The sequence below is a fragment of the Mytilus edulis genome, chromosome 13 (assembly GCF_963676685.1).
Source record: "Mytilus edulis chromosome 13, xbMytEdul2.2, whole genome shotgun sequence".
NCBI classification, from domain to species: domain Eukaryota; kingdom Metazoa; phylum Mollusca; class Bivalvia; order Mytilida; family Mytilidae; genus Mytilus; species Mytilus edulis.
The window spans coordinates 70,892,133-70,908,813 of record NC_092356.1 but is presented as its reverse complement, the minus strand read 5'-3'; the positions used below and the strand labels follow the sequence as shown (position 1 = coordinate 70,908,813).

The 16,681-nt window shown below is 33.1% G+C and overlaps 2 protein-coding genes across 2 annotated transcripts; both read right to left on the bottom strand.

Annotated features, from left to right (window-relative positions):
• Positions 1 to 556: 556 nt before the first annotated feature.
• On the bottom strand, positions 557 to 3,151 carry LOC139501566 (uncharacterized). The gene is made up of 3 exons (XM_071290683.1): positions 3,087 to 3,151; positions 1,333 to 2,158; positions 557 to 723 (listed from the first exon to the last, which is right to left on the bottom strand). Exon 2 carries the CDS (start codon positions 2,143 to 2,145, stop codon positions 1,333 to 1,335), a length of 813 nt encoding a protein of 270 aa, XP_071146784.1. The 5' UTR covers positions 2,146 to 2,158; positions 3,087 to 3,151; the 3' UTR covers positions 557 to 723.
• A 7,942-nt stretch (positions 3,152 to 11,093) lies between these two features.
• LOC139501567 (uncharacterized) lies at positions 11,094 to 13,988 on the bottom strand. Its single transcript, XM_071290684.1, has 3 exons — positions 13,913 to 13,988; positions 11,617 to 12,420; positions 11,094 to 11,254 (listed from the first exon to the last, which is right to left on the bottom strand). Exon 2 carries the CDS (start codon positions 12,403 to 12,405, stop codon positions 11,617 to 11,619), a length of 789 nt encoding a protein of 262 aa, XP_071146785.1. The 5' UTR covers positions 12,406 to 12,420; positions 13,913 to 13,988; the 3' UTR covers positions 11,094 to 11,254.
• Between the last annotated feature and the right edge of the window lie 2,693 nt (positions 13,989 to 16,681).

The window sequence follows — 16,681 nt, the reverse complement described above, 5'->3', positions numbered from 1 at the left end:
TAACATTTCATTGCATATAAAAATAACCACCACTAAAACCAATCATATGTTGACCCTTGTTTTTAACATGTATACAAGCTTAATAAACAACATTTTTTTGTAAACATCAAATAAAACACCAAAAATATATGTTCATGACTCAATAAATTGTTACTTTTTAAATGAAGGATTAATTTCTTCAACTGTCAAACATGGGGTTTATTTTTTTACCCTTTTACGTATGCAACACTGACTTTACTTAAATTCTTGGGGAATCGGAAGGGGATCACATGATAATTTCAAATGATATCATGATACCTGCGTCAAATGTATCATCCCAATATTGCCAATGCATACCAAATTCGATGATAAATCTCATGTAGTAAAATCCTATTCGAGGACAAGAGAATATGATAGTTATTACGAGTAATGGAACGTACCAATCGTCATCTGTCACATTGGTTATATAATGATCAACAAACGTCGAGGAGACAACAGTAATACTGTCAAAAACATGACTTCCACTTATCTACTTTGAACCTTTCATGAAAATAAAACAGTTTTCAAACTATGAACGTTTCAGAGGCAAATCTTTATTAATAAACATTATCTTTATAATTCTGTAGATGTGGTACAGCCCTCGTCCGGTGTAAGGTGTGAGTTTACACGGACAAAGGACTGTTTTCTGACATTGAAAGTACTATGGATTCATCATCTTCGAAAATCTTTAAATAATGTATTCATCTGTAAATATAAATCATAATGAATATAAAATGACATGGCTTTGATTCTATGCACTTAAATATTTCATATTAATTCTTATACAATTCTATCTATTTTATTTAAAATCAAACATTTGAAACCTCAACTGCAATTGTGCAAAGGCATTTTAAATGGTGAACGTTAACCATTGAATAAAATTACGACATTTCTCATCGAATCAAAACTAGCGTTATAATCCATATTTCAAAATAATTTATTCATGCATTCCCCCTGTTGACAATATACAGCTTCAAATAGTCACAACTAATAGCTATAAAGTCATTTATAATACTAAATATTCTCGAAGGAATGCCCTACCATTATTAATAAACTTTTTTTTCCAGGACTTTTACCTTTAACATTTATAGAGAATGGTATGTATGACTCGATTTGATAATTTTACAACGACTTCTTGCTTAGAAGAAAAGTCCTCTCGAAGTGGTAAAAATACCTTTATAGTTCTAGCTTAAGTAAAACCTTTCATATTATATATCATCGACACTAGGTCGGACCTGTCTGACATAACATTATCCATCATTGAAACCGTGCCGAAACCGATTTTGTATTGTATTGTTTCCTACGGAAGCATACCTAGTATTTTGATCCTTTTCCGTAACCATAACCACCTCCGACACCGACAGTTCCAACGGAAACTGGTCCGTATCCGCTTCCACCTCCTCCTAGAAGGACTGCAGAACCAAGTCCGGATCCATATCCAGAGCCGTATCCACCACTGACAACAACTGGTGCTGGTCCGTATCCGCCTTTTCCTACTGGTCCATATCCAGCACCGGATACACCTCCTAGAACAGCTAATGAGCCGACACCGGATCCCAGTCCATATCCGCCATATCCACTACCACCACCTCCTAGAAGGACTGCAGATCCTACTCCGGATCCATACCCAGAGCCATATCCAAAGCCGTATCCACCACTGACAACAACTGGTGCTGGTCCATATCCACCTTTGCCTACTGGTCCGTATCCAGCACCGGATACACCTCCTAGAACAGCTAAAGATCCAACACCGGATCCGAGTCCATACCCACCATATCCACTACCGCCACCTCCTAAAAGGACTGCAGATCCAATTCCGGATCCATATCCAGAGCCATACCCAGAGCCGTATCCACCACTGACAACAACTGGTGCTGGACCGTATCCGCCTTTACCTACTGGTCCATATCCACCGCCGGATACACCTCCTAGAACAGCTAATGAGCCGACACCGGATCCGAGTCCATAACCACCATATCCGCCCCCAACAGCTCCTAGGAGGAATCCAGATCCAACTCCGGATCCATACCCAGACCCATACCCGCTTCCATATCCATATGAGTCTTTGCCAGAGCTGTAGGCAGAACTGATGACAGTCAGCAAAACAACGGCGAAAGTGAAATACATTTTAGTTGATCGTCTGTAATGCATAGAAAACGAAATAAGATTTACTTATAAGTATTGCAAAAAATACACAACAGATAAAATGATTACTTTTAGGATAAAAAAAAAATTTAAAAAAAAATTGAGTATTTCAATTGGAAAGTCCCAAATCAAATAACAAAATTAAAAGCTCAAACACAACAAACGAATGGATAACAACTTGGATCAGCCATTTTCTTATGTAGAAAACGGTGTTTTAAACCTGGTTATATACCTAGCTAAACATCTCACTTGCATGACAGTCGCATCAAGTTCTATTATATCGACAACGATTTGTTAACAAAACGAACAGACAATAGAGGTAGAAATGTCAAAAATTTAAATAAAGCAGTGAACATTGTGCTATATTCTGCAGAATACGATTACAGGTATACCTAGTTTCTTGAAAGTAAAAAACTAGAAGGAAAAAAACAAAAAAAATTGTAAAATGAGTTAAAAAAGGGTTAAATAATCATTTATATATGATGCATGTTTGAAATCTTTCGGATGTAATTCATGAGAAAATACAAAGTAGATTAAATAAAAACATTCTTTTCGTTCATTCTTCCCAAGGTTTTTTTCAATATTGAATCTCTATTCTCTTTCAAGATGCGGGAAATACTGCTATAAATATGCTATATGGCAAGTATCAAAAGAAGATTAAATATACTTCTTGTTTATATATCTACCAACTTATAAGGTGACCATGCAATTGATTTATAATGCAAAAATTGAACTCTGATTAGCATAGCAAGTTTGAATATTTGTTTTTTGATAAAAATACATTGTTTCTCTAAGAAATTTGTTGGATAGATTTTTTATTTACCGTACATGAAACCCTCCCTTTAAAGAAAAAAGACAAACACTTTTTATATAATAATTCAAATTAACAGCAGACAATTTTAGTAAGACATCAGAAAACTTACCTTAAGTTAGGAGCTAGATATAACCTGTGCTGACTCTGTAAAATATTCCTATTTTTATACTGAAAAAAAACTGATGACATACCACATAGTTGAGACATTTATAATCATGCATCATAATTGCATCACCTTTACCATTCATAAGATCAATTACTTAAATTTTAATAATTGGCTTTTTAAAATGGAAATCATATTTTACACTAGAAAATACTAATCTAGCATATGAAACATTAAAATTTATTTTTACATTTTTAGATGATAATAGATATAAAATATTTAGATGGAAACTACTTCATCATATACTTCCCTGTAATCAATTATTAAAACAATGGCATATAGCAGAAACAGATACCTGCTTACACTGTAAAAAAAATAGAGAATTATGAACACTTCTTCCTCAAATGTTCATATTTTGAATTATTCTGGGAAAAAGTACAACAAATTCTTAAGAAATGAAATATTGGAAGACATGTTATTAATCTAAAAAGCATAGCTTTGGGATATAAAATACATGATAAAGAGTACTATGAACTAAATTTACTTTTAACTATTATCAGTTACACAATATATAAAGTATACTATATGTCTGACAAAAAAATAAAAGTTATACAACCACTCAAAATATTAAGACAAGAGATCAGAACTTTTATTGAAATAAGAAACTTTTTAGGATATAAAATTGACAGACTATTAAAGCAATTTAATGAACTGAATGTCTGACTAGGACATAATGAATGATGACTGGAAAAATAATACCTCACCCAAATACAGAGATTATCAGTACTGTAATTTTCTTCAAACATTGCACAGGTATAATTACCTGTTTATCATATGTATATACATGTAAATATTTGAAATATTGAGATTATACGGTAATTTTTCTTCAAACACTGCACAGGTATAACTACCTGTTTGAGTATACATGTAAATTATAGTGTTTATCATTTGTGAGTTGAGATTTGACTGTATGTTCATACAACAGTCAACAGTTGTTTTTATATATATTTGTTATGTTTTCATGGTTATTACTTGTACTATATATTATTCATTTTTGTTGTGGTCCACTCATATTTTGTTTTACTTGTTTAACGTTATCAAAGACATAACAATCTATAATCTGTCATTAGAACACTCAGAAAATGAAAATTACCTTCAACTGATGAAATAACATCCGATTTTACTGTAGACAGTGTAGTTCGATTTTGTAAAACGCATTTGCATTTCAAACGAATATTCACAACAGAAAAATATAACGGTTAAACTTTGTTCTTTATTTGGCCATTTTAACATTTTTTTTAATCGACCGTCACTGATGAGTCTTTTGTAGACGAAACGCCAGTCTGGCTTAGATATAAAATTTCAATCCTGATATATATGAGACCGGGAGTAAATAAAAATGGATGTATACTGATGCAATAGTCTAGGTAAACTTTGTTTGTTTATTCATTTTTATTAGCTTTGATCAAGCTTTCAGTAACGGAATTTTCTCTGAGATCGACTCTTTGTAACTTTAAATAGCAACTAAATTAATCTTAAATAGTCATTTTGACATTGACAACTCTCCACAAGAGACCAAAAGACATTGACAACTCTCCACAAGAGACCAAATGACATTGACAACTCTCCACAAGAGACCAAATGACATTGACAACTCTCCACAAGAGACCAAATGACATTGAAACTAACAGCTATAGCTATCAAAGCCCCGAAATGACAATTGTTAAACAATTCAAACGAGTAAACTAACGACATACTTTATGTACAAAAAAATAAACGATTATGATCTACACCAAGGAATTCGTTCTACTATTTTGATGTTCGTTTTAAAAATGTATTTGGAATGGCAGATTTGTTTAGCTCTTGAGTGTATTCAAAACTTCGAGACAATTTTGAACATATTGTAAAGGCACGTGTCTTATAGTTAAAAACGTTATGATGATTATTGTATTTACTGTCTAGTTAAAGTTTACCCAACATCTTGTTATATGTGTATAAATACATAAGTACTTTTGATGATTATAAAGGATTTGCATAGCATTTATTCAGTTATATTAGGGTCTAAAAATCTACAGAATCTTTAATATTTTCTATTGGTCTCAATACTTTTTAAAATATATTTTCTATAGCTTGAACAATAACATTAATCATGTAAAACTATGCATATACATGATTGAGTTTTGTGGGACAGGAAAATGATAAAAAATGTACATTTTTTATAGAAAATTATATACTTCTTAATCCTTTTACAACTATATATATGGAACGAATGATTAAACCTCTGAAATATATCATTTCGTATTTTATGATTTTGCACGAAGTAATGAATTCAAACAATGCATCAAAAATGTCCAAATGTGTTAAGAACATAGAAATATGTCAATTGGGTTATAAATGTGTCACCGTGAAACAATAAATACAATATTAACCCTCGTTATATATTATGATGTAATGACAGTGATGTTAAAACAGTAGACTAGTGGTAATAGAGAATACCTATGCTACAATTAACAAAGTCATGTGCGGTCAATGCACATTATATGTCAGTATGGTAAATAAGTACAGATAGAACTTAGAAATGCATCAACAAATGTCTAGTCATTAAACTGTTATTGGACGAATCTTTATTCTTCTTTAATATTTGACGAAGCTTTAATTTTAAGGGACATTTGGTTTTTTAACGAATACAAAATTTAAATAAGATTTGGATATGAACCGTCTGTTTGTATTCCTTTCTTTTGTTTCATAGTTAATGTTTTATTTTTATGAAAGTTGTGTAGCGGGTACTAAAAATTGCATTTAAAAAAAAAATCATATTTTTTATTATCATTATTATTATTATAATCATTATTATTATTATCATTATTATTATTATAATTGTTATTGTCATCACCATTATATCATTATTATTATCATTATTATCATCATTATTATTATAATCATTATTATTATCATTATCATTATCATTATTATCATCATTATTATTATCATTATTATCATCATCATTATTATTATCATTATTATTATCATTATTATCATTATTATAATTATCATTTGTATTATCATTATTATAATTATCATTTGTATTATCATCATTATTATTATCATTATTATTATCATTATTATCATCATTATTATTATCATTATTATCATCATCATCATCTCGCCAAATTTTGTTCTTTTTTTTTGTTTTGCAACAGGTCGCTTAATTATTCGATATATGTTATCTTACAGGGATTATACGCTTTAATGTTTACCCTGCTAAACCCAACTTATTACTTTATAGGAGTTATATAACCATCTTGTATGCATCTTCTTCGCAACCGTAAAAGAAATCGACAAATTTAATTTTCAAATGGCTGGTTTTAAAAATCCTCAGGATGCTTTGGTCAGTTTTAACTGAAGGGATATAGAATCTCAATATGAGAGTGTTCTCCCCTTTTTTATTTGAAATAAGTTATATATGAGTGTAACTCATGAGCCATAAGCGCCACTGAAGAGTCTTGGCGTACCAAATCATTACCATGGTATATTCGTTATGTTTATAGCCTAACGATTTGTAGGAAATAGTTGAATGAACAATTCTGTTTTTGACAAATATCTGAGACACACAGTCTTCTGTGCATTGTCTATTGTGTCATAGAATAGTGACAATATATACTTCGTATCTTATTTTTTTTTTTAATATAAATAACAATTAGTATACAAACGGGGTATACAGTATAGCCGTAACTATATTAGTCAATATGACATTTGAAGCAATTTGTAAAGCCATTCCGAAATGTCTTAGCATACCAACTTTTCACTTTAGCTATACTAGTTCTACAATCATCCTGTGTTTAGGCTTATCGGTGAAAAAAATATACAAATATATATCCCATATCATAAATTAGCTACAGTCTATACAGTGATGGTTAAAATGGTGGCTGGGCGGGATGCGGTACCCAATGTTTCAGAAGAGAGTGTCAAATAAATCATATTTTGATTTCATTTTAAAGGATAAAAGACCATACTAATTATATATATATATATTTGTAGGACTCTGAACCGCGATGGTACTCCGAACCGCGATGGTACTCCGAACCGCGATGGTTACGCTGAGGTGCGATGGTTTGACGCTGACGTACGTTTTTGATTACGCTGAAGTGCGATGGTGGCATGTGACGATATCTTGTTGAAAGCTACACCGAAGTGTGATGGTGACAAAGCTGGAGTACGATGGTCTACACAAACTACATTTTCAAAGCTTTTCATGTCGATGTATATGTCAATTTGTATGTTCAAGTTAGAAGCAGTTTTCCGTTTTTTTTTAGTTTACTAGGGGCTTGTAAATTTTAAAGACTATATACGAGAAACTGCGAAGATTGAAAAATAGGGGAAAGTTAGTTTTATGTACTATGAGGCGTGACATTCCCTATAATACTACCAATAGGTTCGCCAACAAAGACTCTTTATAATGATATTACAGTAATCCAGGAGTTAACTCATGATCGGAACCAAGTAAAGATCAAATGCTAATGCAGAATTATTTTGACATGCAGAAAGTTGAAGAGGACGTTCTCTCATTTAATAGAATGCAACGGTTATTTGGGACAGTCATAGAAAAATGATTGTAAATGCATATACATGTACTAGCTATTAAAAACATAAACATGTACTTCTCTTAACAATTGCACATCTGTAGATTTTAAATAAGACATCATGCATCAAAAGACCATCGCACATCAGCGAACGGACCATCGCACTTCGGCGTAGGCCATCGCGCTTCAGCTTCCCAATCGCACCTCCGACGCCTACATATATATAACCACAAACACAAGCCTACTTTTGAAAAAAAACACCGACTAACAACATCAAACAAAAAACAAAGTGGTGGAGTAAGCGAAGTAATATATGTGATCAACAATCACGCATTGCAAATTCTATGCAGGATTGGCTGATAATAACCTACAGACATAGACCAGTAACAGTCTAAATGACCATGAAAATGAGCTAGAAAATAGAGAACTTGTAAAATCACGATCTTAATGTGCTCGCTATTAGAAAAAGCTACAAATTTACACCGAGTATTCATAATTGTTGACAGAATATTTACACGCAAGAACGGTATGCTGTATATCCATTAAAGTAATGATAAAAGAGGCACGAAAGATACCAGAGGGACAGTCAAAATCATAAATCGAAAATAATCTGACAACGCCATGACTAAAAATGAAAAGGACAAACAGACAAACAATAGAACACTTAACACAACATAGATAACTAAAGAATAAACTACACGAACCCCACCAAACACTGGTGGTGATCTCAGGTGCTCCGGAAGGGTAAGCAGATCCTGCTCAACATGTGGCACCCGTCGTGTTGCTTATGAGATCACAAATCCGGTAAAATGTCTAATTCGGTAGGTCACATTTATGAAAGAGAAAGGAATTGTAGTTACGACGTACGGAACTTATCCGATATCATTTGTGAAACGGTTATTCCATAACGGTCAACCAACTCGTAATGGCGTCCGTAAAATTTACCAAGAGATGATTTCAACTTCACCATTTGAAAATCTTGATTTAATAGTTTCCTTGTGATAAACAACTCTCTATCAAGAAAATCATGATAGGAAATGCAAGCACGGGAATGTCGTATTATTTGGGAGATATATACACCGTATGTAGGTGCTGCTGTAATGATACGATATTCCCGGGCTTGTGTTTTCTATCATGATTTCCTTGATAGAGGATTGCTGCTCACAGGGTGGCTATTAAACCAAGAGTTCCAAATGGCGTAAATTTTACGGACGCCTTCACGATATGATTGACTGTTTTACCGTTTCACAGATGTTATCGGATGTGTTCCTTGTGTCTTAACTACAATACCCTTTCCTTTTCCCGAATATGACCTATCGAATTAGACTATTTACCGGATTTGTAATAACATAAGCAAAACGACGGATGCCACAGGAAGAGCAGGATCTGCTTCCTTCCACAGCATCTGAGATCACCCCCAGTTTTTGGTGGGATTCGTGTTGCTTAGTTTTTAGTTTTCGATGTTGTGTTTTCTGTACTATTATTTGTCTGTTTGTCTTTTTATATTTAGCCATGGCGTTATTAGTCTATTTTCTATCTATGAAATTGACTTTCCCTCTTGTATCTTTCGTCCCTCTTTTAATGAGACAAGATGGTTAAAAGAACAAATAATATACTTTATTTTATCGTAGTTGAAATGAATTTAAAAACATTGAACAAAATACGTTCGCTATCATCTTTTCTTTAGTCAGTTATGGTTGTTAGCTCATAGGCAATCAAATCAAATCTCCTTACTTTTTATTATTGGAATAACGACGTTATAAATGAAACAACACAATTTGTACTTTCATAAGATTTTGTTCTGGTCCTGAATGAGATGTTAGCCTATCATTTTCGAAATATGTTGAATAAAACACATTTTGAAAATTTCCATATTATTCTAAATAAGATAACTGTTTTCGTTTTTCGCAATAGGGTAAATTTTGACATTGGAGGAAGTATATTGCCCTATATAACTACTGTGGGAAATCCCTCAAACAAAACTTTCACAATTGAAGGGGACTTAGACCACTTAGAAAGAGCGCATTGTATTGAAACTCTGGCAGGACAAATGACCTGTTTGACAAAACTTCATTCATCCACTGACTATTTATAGATCTGAGGTATCTTACTATCTTTTTACATCTAGATAGTATAAGGTTAGAGACTGCCTATTTGTAGATACAGAAATATTTTACTATATGTTTATGTCTAGATATGGTGTATTCGTCAGCATTATATTATAGAGTTAAACACTGACTATGTGTAGATATTGTAGTATCTTACTATCTTCTTATATCTAAATTTTGTAGATTAACGAGCCCCAAAGGATTAACATTGATTTGTTGATATGTATCAGTATGGTACCTATACATATCTTCGTTCGGCTGTAATGGCACGTTTACCTTTCATTTACCTTTTTTTCATATATACGATATTTAATAATAAAATAAAAGAGATGGAAAAAAAGGAAAACGATAATTCATAAGTTGAATATGAACTGACAACGCTTCTGTCAAATACGAAAGACAAACAACTGACTACCAACATAAGATGAAAGATAAAAAAATACTCATTCCCCACAAAACCAACAGGAGATGAAAGACCATAGGTGCTTCCAAATGATAAGCAGATTCTGCTGCAAATTTGGAAGACATCGTGTTGCCAATGCATAACAAAAATTTTAATGTCATATTCGAGGACAAGAGAATAGGATTTCGGTTACTATAAATACATTTCTTTACGTCCCTATGTTTCATAACGGTATTTTTATATTTAAATGATATGGGGTACATTTAGATGTAATACCTATTGAATTCCTTTCTGCACGATTTTGGCAGTCAGTATATAAGGACGATTTGAGGTGTGTTTGACCAATGTGACGCGTGTTACAAGATAGTAAAGACTCTCCCACACGTTACCCTTTTTATATGTAGCCTTATCGGTTCTTTTCGACTTGTGTATGGTAAAAAATGATTCATTTATTTATGGCTATTGTATTTATTTATGTTGAACATGTTGAATTAAAGGCGAGCTTGTAGCAAATGCATAGCCCTATACTGTGTTTGTTTTTTCTACGATATCTATTTAAGACAAATTTTATTTTCGGAGGAGTGAAACGAGGGAGTAAATAATTAGAAAATATCTATCATCATCTGTGAAACGTATTTTACACTTAACCAACTCGAGATGGCGCCTGTAAAAATTTTAAATGCATGACTTCAACTTTTCAACGTTTAAATGGGTTTACACTAGTAATTTGGGGCCCTTTATAGCTTGTTGTTAGGTGTGAGCCAAGGCGCCGTGTTGAAGTCCGTACATTGACCAATTATGGTTTACTTTTATAAATTGTTAATTGGATGGAGAGTTGTCTTATTGGCACTCATACCACATCTTCCTATATCTATTTACCACTTTGAACCTTTTTGTTTTGGTAATAAAGAAGTCCTCAATCTATAATTGTTTCGGAAGCAAATCTTTATTAATGATCTTTATAATTCTGTACAAGTGGTACAGTCCTCGATAGATGTAACTTATATCAAGGAGGACTGTTGTATGAAATTTAAATTGCTATGAATTCATCATCTTCGGGTATCTTGTGTATAATCACTTCACCTGCAAATACAAAACATAAAATATATAAATACGACATGTCTTTCAATTAAAAAAACTAAACTTTCTCACAGTAAAATCCTACCATTATTTATAATTTTTTCCTTGATATTCTTTTACATTTATATAGACCGGTCAGTTCCAAAGCTTGGTTTGATTTACTAATTCTGCAGCGACTTCTTAGTTTCAAATGGACGACTTTTACATTGTTAAAATACCTTTATAGTAATAGCTTGGGTTAAACCTTTCATATTTTTTATCATCGAGACTAGTTCAGATATATCTCACATCATATTATTCATCATTGAAACAATATCCAGTACGGAACAGATTTTGTTATTTTTTTTCTTCATACGGATACATACCTAGTATTTTGATCCTTTTCCGTAACCATAACCGCCTCCAATTCCGCCACCTCCTAGAAGGACAGCTGAACCAAGTCCGGATCCATACCCAGAGCCATATCCAGAGCCGTATCCACCACTGACAACAACTGGTGCTGGTCCGTATCCGCCTTTTCCTACTGGTCCATATCCAGCACCGGAAACACCTCCGAGAACAGCTACAGATCCGACACCGGATCCGAGTCCATAACCACCATATCCACTACCACCACCTCCTAGAAGGACTGCAGATCCAACTCCGGATCCATATACAGAGCCATATCCAGAGCCGTATCCACCACTGACAACAACTGGTGCTGGTCCGTATCCGCCTTTTCCTACTGGTCCATATCCGGCACCGGATACACCTCCTAGAACAGCCAAAGATCCAACACCGGATCCGAGTCCATAACCACCATATCCACTACCGCCACCTCCTAGAAGGACTGCAGATCCAACTCCGGATCCATATCCAGAGCCATATCCAGAGCCGTATCCACCACTTACAACAACTGGTGCTGGTCCATATCCGCCTTTACCTACTGGTCCGTATCCAGCACCGGATACACCTCCTAGAACAGCCAAAGATCCAACACCGGAGCCGAGTCCATATCCGCCATATCCACCTCCAACAGCTCCTAGAAGTAATCCAGATCCAACTCCGGATCCATATCCAGAGCCGTATCCACTTCCATATCCATATGAGTCTTTGCCAGAGCTGTAGGCAGAACTGAAGACAGTCAGCAAAACGACAACGAAAGTGAAATACATTTTGGTTGATTTGTTCTGTAAATAAAACAGAAGAAGACATCATTTATAGTTGTGGCAAAAAAATTTCACAACACAGTGGATGACAATTAAGTGAACACATACTTCAGCATGAGAATACAGGTATACTCAGTTACTCAAAAGTCAATAACTTAGATTTGAATTAGATTTCAAGAACTGTAAGTACCCCTTTATTGGTGCTATGAGTCAATTGTGTTTATGTTTAGTGTTTGTTTTTGTATGTTTTATGTTAATCTGATGTTAAGTATCTGTCGTTTGTTGATGTGGTTCATAAGTGTTTCTCGTTTTTTATATAGAATAGCCCGTTGGTTTTCCCATTTGAATGATTTTACACAAGTCCTTTTCGGGCCTTTTATAGCTTGCTGTTCTGTGCAAGCCAATGCTCCGTGTTGTAGACAGTGCATTTCATTTATCATTGTTTACTTTTACAAATTGCGAACTGGATGGAGAGTTGTCTAATTGGCACGCATACCACAAGTTCTTACATCTAATATATTGAAATATTCATTAAGTAATGTCCAACTGAGTTTTACTGTTTGCTTTTACTATGTACACTATCACCACTGTTCCAACATAAGAGCTGGGAATGGGGATTGAGGGCCCAGAACCTGTTTAACTAGCCACATTCTATATAAGCTCGTATAAAGTCAGCCGCCTGATTTGTAAGTGTTTGTTGTTGTCCATGTCTTTCATATTTGCGTTTTTGTAAACTGGTTTGTTACAAATGTGGCCTTTTTTCTTCTTTGGATCGTTAACATTTCTCAAGTCGGGACTTTTTACAGCTGAGTTACGTTTATGGTTTTTGTTATCGCTGAAGACCGTACAGTAACCTACTATTGATGATATGTACGTTATTGGAACTCTTGTGGCTAGATGTCTCGTTAACAGTTATACCATACTTTTTATATATAATTTATATCGGTACAGAAATATTTTATGCAATAGTTATGCTCAAATCGACCTTGCTCGTTTTAGAATGAATTTAGAATAAGATAAAATATTCATTAATGCATGCTGTATGTTTGAAACCTAACGAACTATAACATGTGAAGTTAAATAAAATAGAAAATTCCCTATTCGCCCATTATTGGCCGGCCCTTTTTAAAAATAAATCTCTATTATGTTTTTAAATGTCCGGGTAATCCTGCTGATTATATAAAACAAAGCACCCAAAACCATGTGAAAGATGTAAAATTAATAAAAAATATTATAAAAAAATATTTTTTCTATATATGCAACAACTAATAGTTGCACGGCACACGAGCTTTTATGGAAAATATAGGCGATTGACTAGCATACCAATTTTTCATTAGCTTTAAAAGAAAAGTACATTGTTCCTCTAATAAAAGTGTTTGATAGATTATCGATTAACCGTAGATTGAAATGATACTTATCAACACAAAAGACACAAAGACACAAAGTCAAGCAGATATTACATAATATTTCAAATAAACAGGAGATTTTTTTTGTTAGACATCAGAAAACTTACCTTAAGATAGGAGCTGGATATAACCTATGCTGTCTCTGTAAACTGTTCCTACTTTTATACTGAAAAAAGACTGATAACATACCACATAGGTCGATCCATTTATAATCATGCATCATAATTACATCACCTTTGACTTTTGTTGTCATTCAGATGATCAATTCTCTACACTTTAATAATTTCATAAAATAATTCGAAAGAAACCATAATGTAAAAATAAATTTGTCTGTTGCATCATTCATATTTGTATGAAATTCTAATTTTTATGACTTTTAGAAAAACATCGAACATATAATTAAGGTCTTCTTCGAAGTACAAAAGTTCACAATTTCGCTATAGGAACCGACATAATTCTACCATGCCATGGTCTATGTTGCTTCTAAAATTGGTAGTCATTATGTTTATCAGCATTTTACACATTGTTAACGCTCGTAATAGGGAAAACGGTACTATTACATTTTTCCAGCATTAGGTTGGCCTTTTGTGTACCCAAGACAGGTGAAGGAAGTCAACTTAGGAGGGCTGTGATTGGATGTAAGGGTACAATATTTTTTTTAATTTATCTATGAATAACTGCAGTGTGTAAATTTCCAAATTAAAATATATAAAAAGATATAAATTTTAAAACCTATTGAAATATTTTCTAGAGAATTAATCGAAAAGGCTTCCAAAATTTCATCAATTTGGTGCAAAATGACGGTGGGCATGGATAACATAAACAAGCTCTGTTGGAAATTGGTCATGATACTATTTGGCTCAAATTTTTAAAATAGATTAATAAAGTACTAACATCACACATAACTGTTTTATCCAGGTTTTTATTTTAAAAACTGGTAAATTTAGAAAATGTTAGTATTGTCGCCTGTGGCAGAATAAATAGTACCGTTTTCCCTATAAAGATATTAGCAATTATATTACATAACTATGTTTAAATGAGAATAAAACACGGTATGAAGATCTCAAGAATCCGGTTACAGTCGGCAGCAAATATACACGCTTATAATCTACGTCAAGGAACTTGTCATTTCTTCTCGTATCTTAATGGTTTTTTTATGAGAATGGCAAATCATTGATATCTCCTGTGTGTATATGTTCCGGACCATATGAGTATTTGGACCATACGCGTATGGTCATGACCATATGGGTATATACTCATATGGTCCGACCGTACGCGTATGGTCGGGGTAATTAACATTCTGTTACAGTTTACTTTAATACTTCTAAACTGTTCATATGGTATGGCCGTTCATTAAAAAGACACTATCATATACTGGGTAATTTTATTATTATTTTATAATAAAAACTTAAAAAGATTATCTAATAAAAATTTAGAAGTTTCACAAAGTTAATTTTACTTAATTGTCTAAACTATGATAAACACATTTTATACCGATGGTCATTACCGATTTGTTATTACGAGTGATTGGCACTATGAATAAGTCGACTTAAATAATTAAATTTCAAAAAATTCTTTACGAACTGTTACACAACAAGTCACTGGAAAGTAACATAGTTTATTTAAAATGTCTTGTGAATATGGTGTATTGCAGTCATTTTTACGATATTTGCGATCTCGAACTTTTTAAAAACACCATGCATATATAGACATCAACATGGCCAAAGACCTCGGTATCACTGTACGCAGCTGCAAAAAGGCAAGCTTTTAAACGCGCAAACAAAAGGTGTACATGAAAAGGATCGTGCACAACCAATACTTGCAAATGCAAAAAAAAAAAGCCATGATACCGGGTGGAAGTAGATGTCACACAAGCCTACATGTAAGAATGTAAATAGAGATGAAAACTAACTATGGTATCAATATTAAATTTCAACGTAGTTTTTGAATTATAAAATTAACAAATTGTTATGTTTCCATCATAGTTTTTTTAGATAAAGTTTTTGTATTATTGAAACGTTTATAATGTAATTTGAAATACATACCTATATGGTCTAAATACTCATATGGTCCGGCCCGTTAATAACCAAACGAGTATTATACTCATATGGTCCGACCATACGCGTACGGTCGGACCATATGAGTATACGCATATAGTCATGACCATACGCGTATGGTCCAAATACTCATATGGTCCGGAACATATTCACAATTTTCAAGACATAGATTATTTGTTAAAGGGTTGACAATTTTGGATATTCATCGATTCTAAGGGGCCACAATTGTTTTATTATACCGAACTAACAGAGGAAGGGCATTTTGAACAATTACTATATTCTTTAGTAACAATCTCAAGCTTATGTTTAAAATACATTTGTGTTCTAGAATTTCTTCAATCTACAACAGAAGTAGAATCTTTTTGTAGTATATTGATGGCCCTGAAAAGGGCCGTTTATAAAAAATATCATCCGCTGCTGCAGTTTAAATTACAATTTATATACATGATTACTTTTACGGGACCGCAAAGAAAAAATGTACTGTTTTAGAAACCGCATATTGCATAATCTTTTACATCTATGAAACGATTGATAAAACCTCTGAAATATTTGTTTGCGCATTTAACGATTTTGCACTGGAAATAATATATCAAGAGTTTTGAAAAGTGTTTGGAACATAGGATTGTGTCGACGTAAATCAAAGTATATACAATATTAACACTCGTTGTATATGATGATGTACTGAAGATATAGCGCAGTCAGAAGATTAATGTTGATAAAAAAAGTATTTTCTATGCTACAATTTATCCATATCACGCAGGGTCCATGAACATAACATTTCAGTTGTGTAAGTGTTATAGAAGGTCATTAAACCTAGTG

Coding starts and splice junctions, on each gene's coding strand:
- LOC139501566 (XM_071290683.1), bottom strand. CDS start 2,145: ATGTATTTCACTTTCGCCGTTGTTTTGCTGACTGTCATCAGTTCTGCC.
- LOC139501567 (XM_071290684.1), bottom strand. CDS start 12,405: ATGTATTTCACTTTCGTTGTCGTTTTGCTGACTGTCTTCAGTTCTGCC.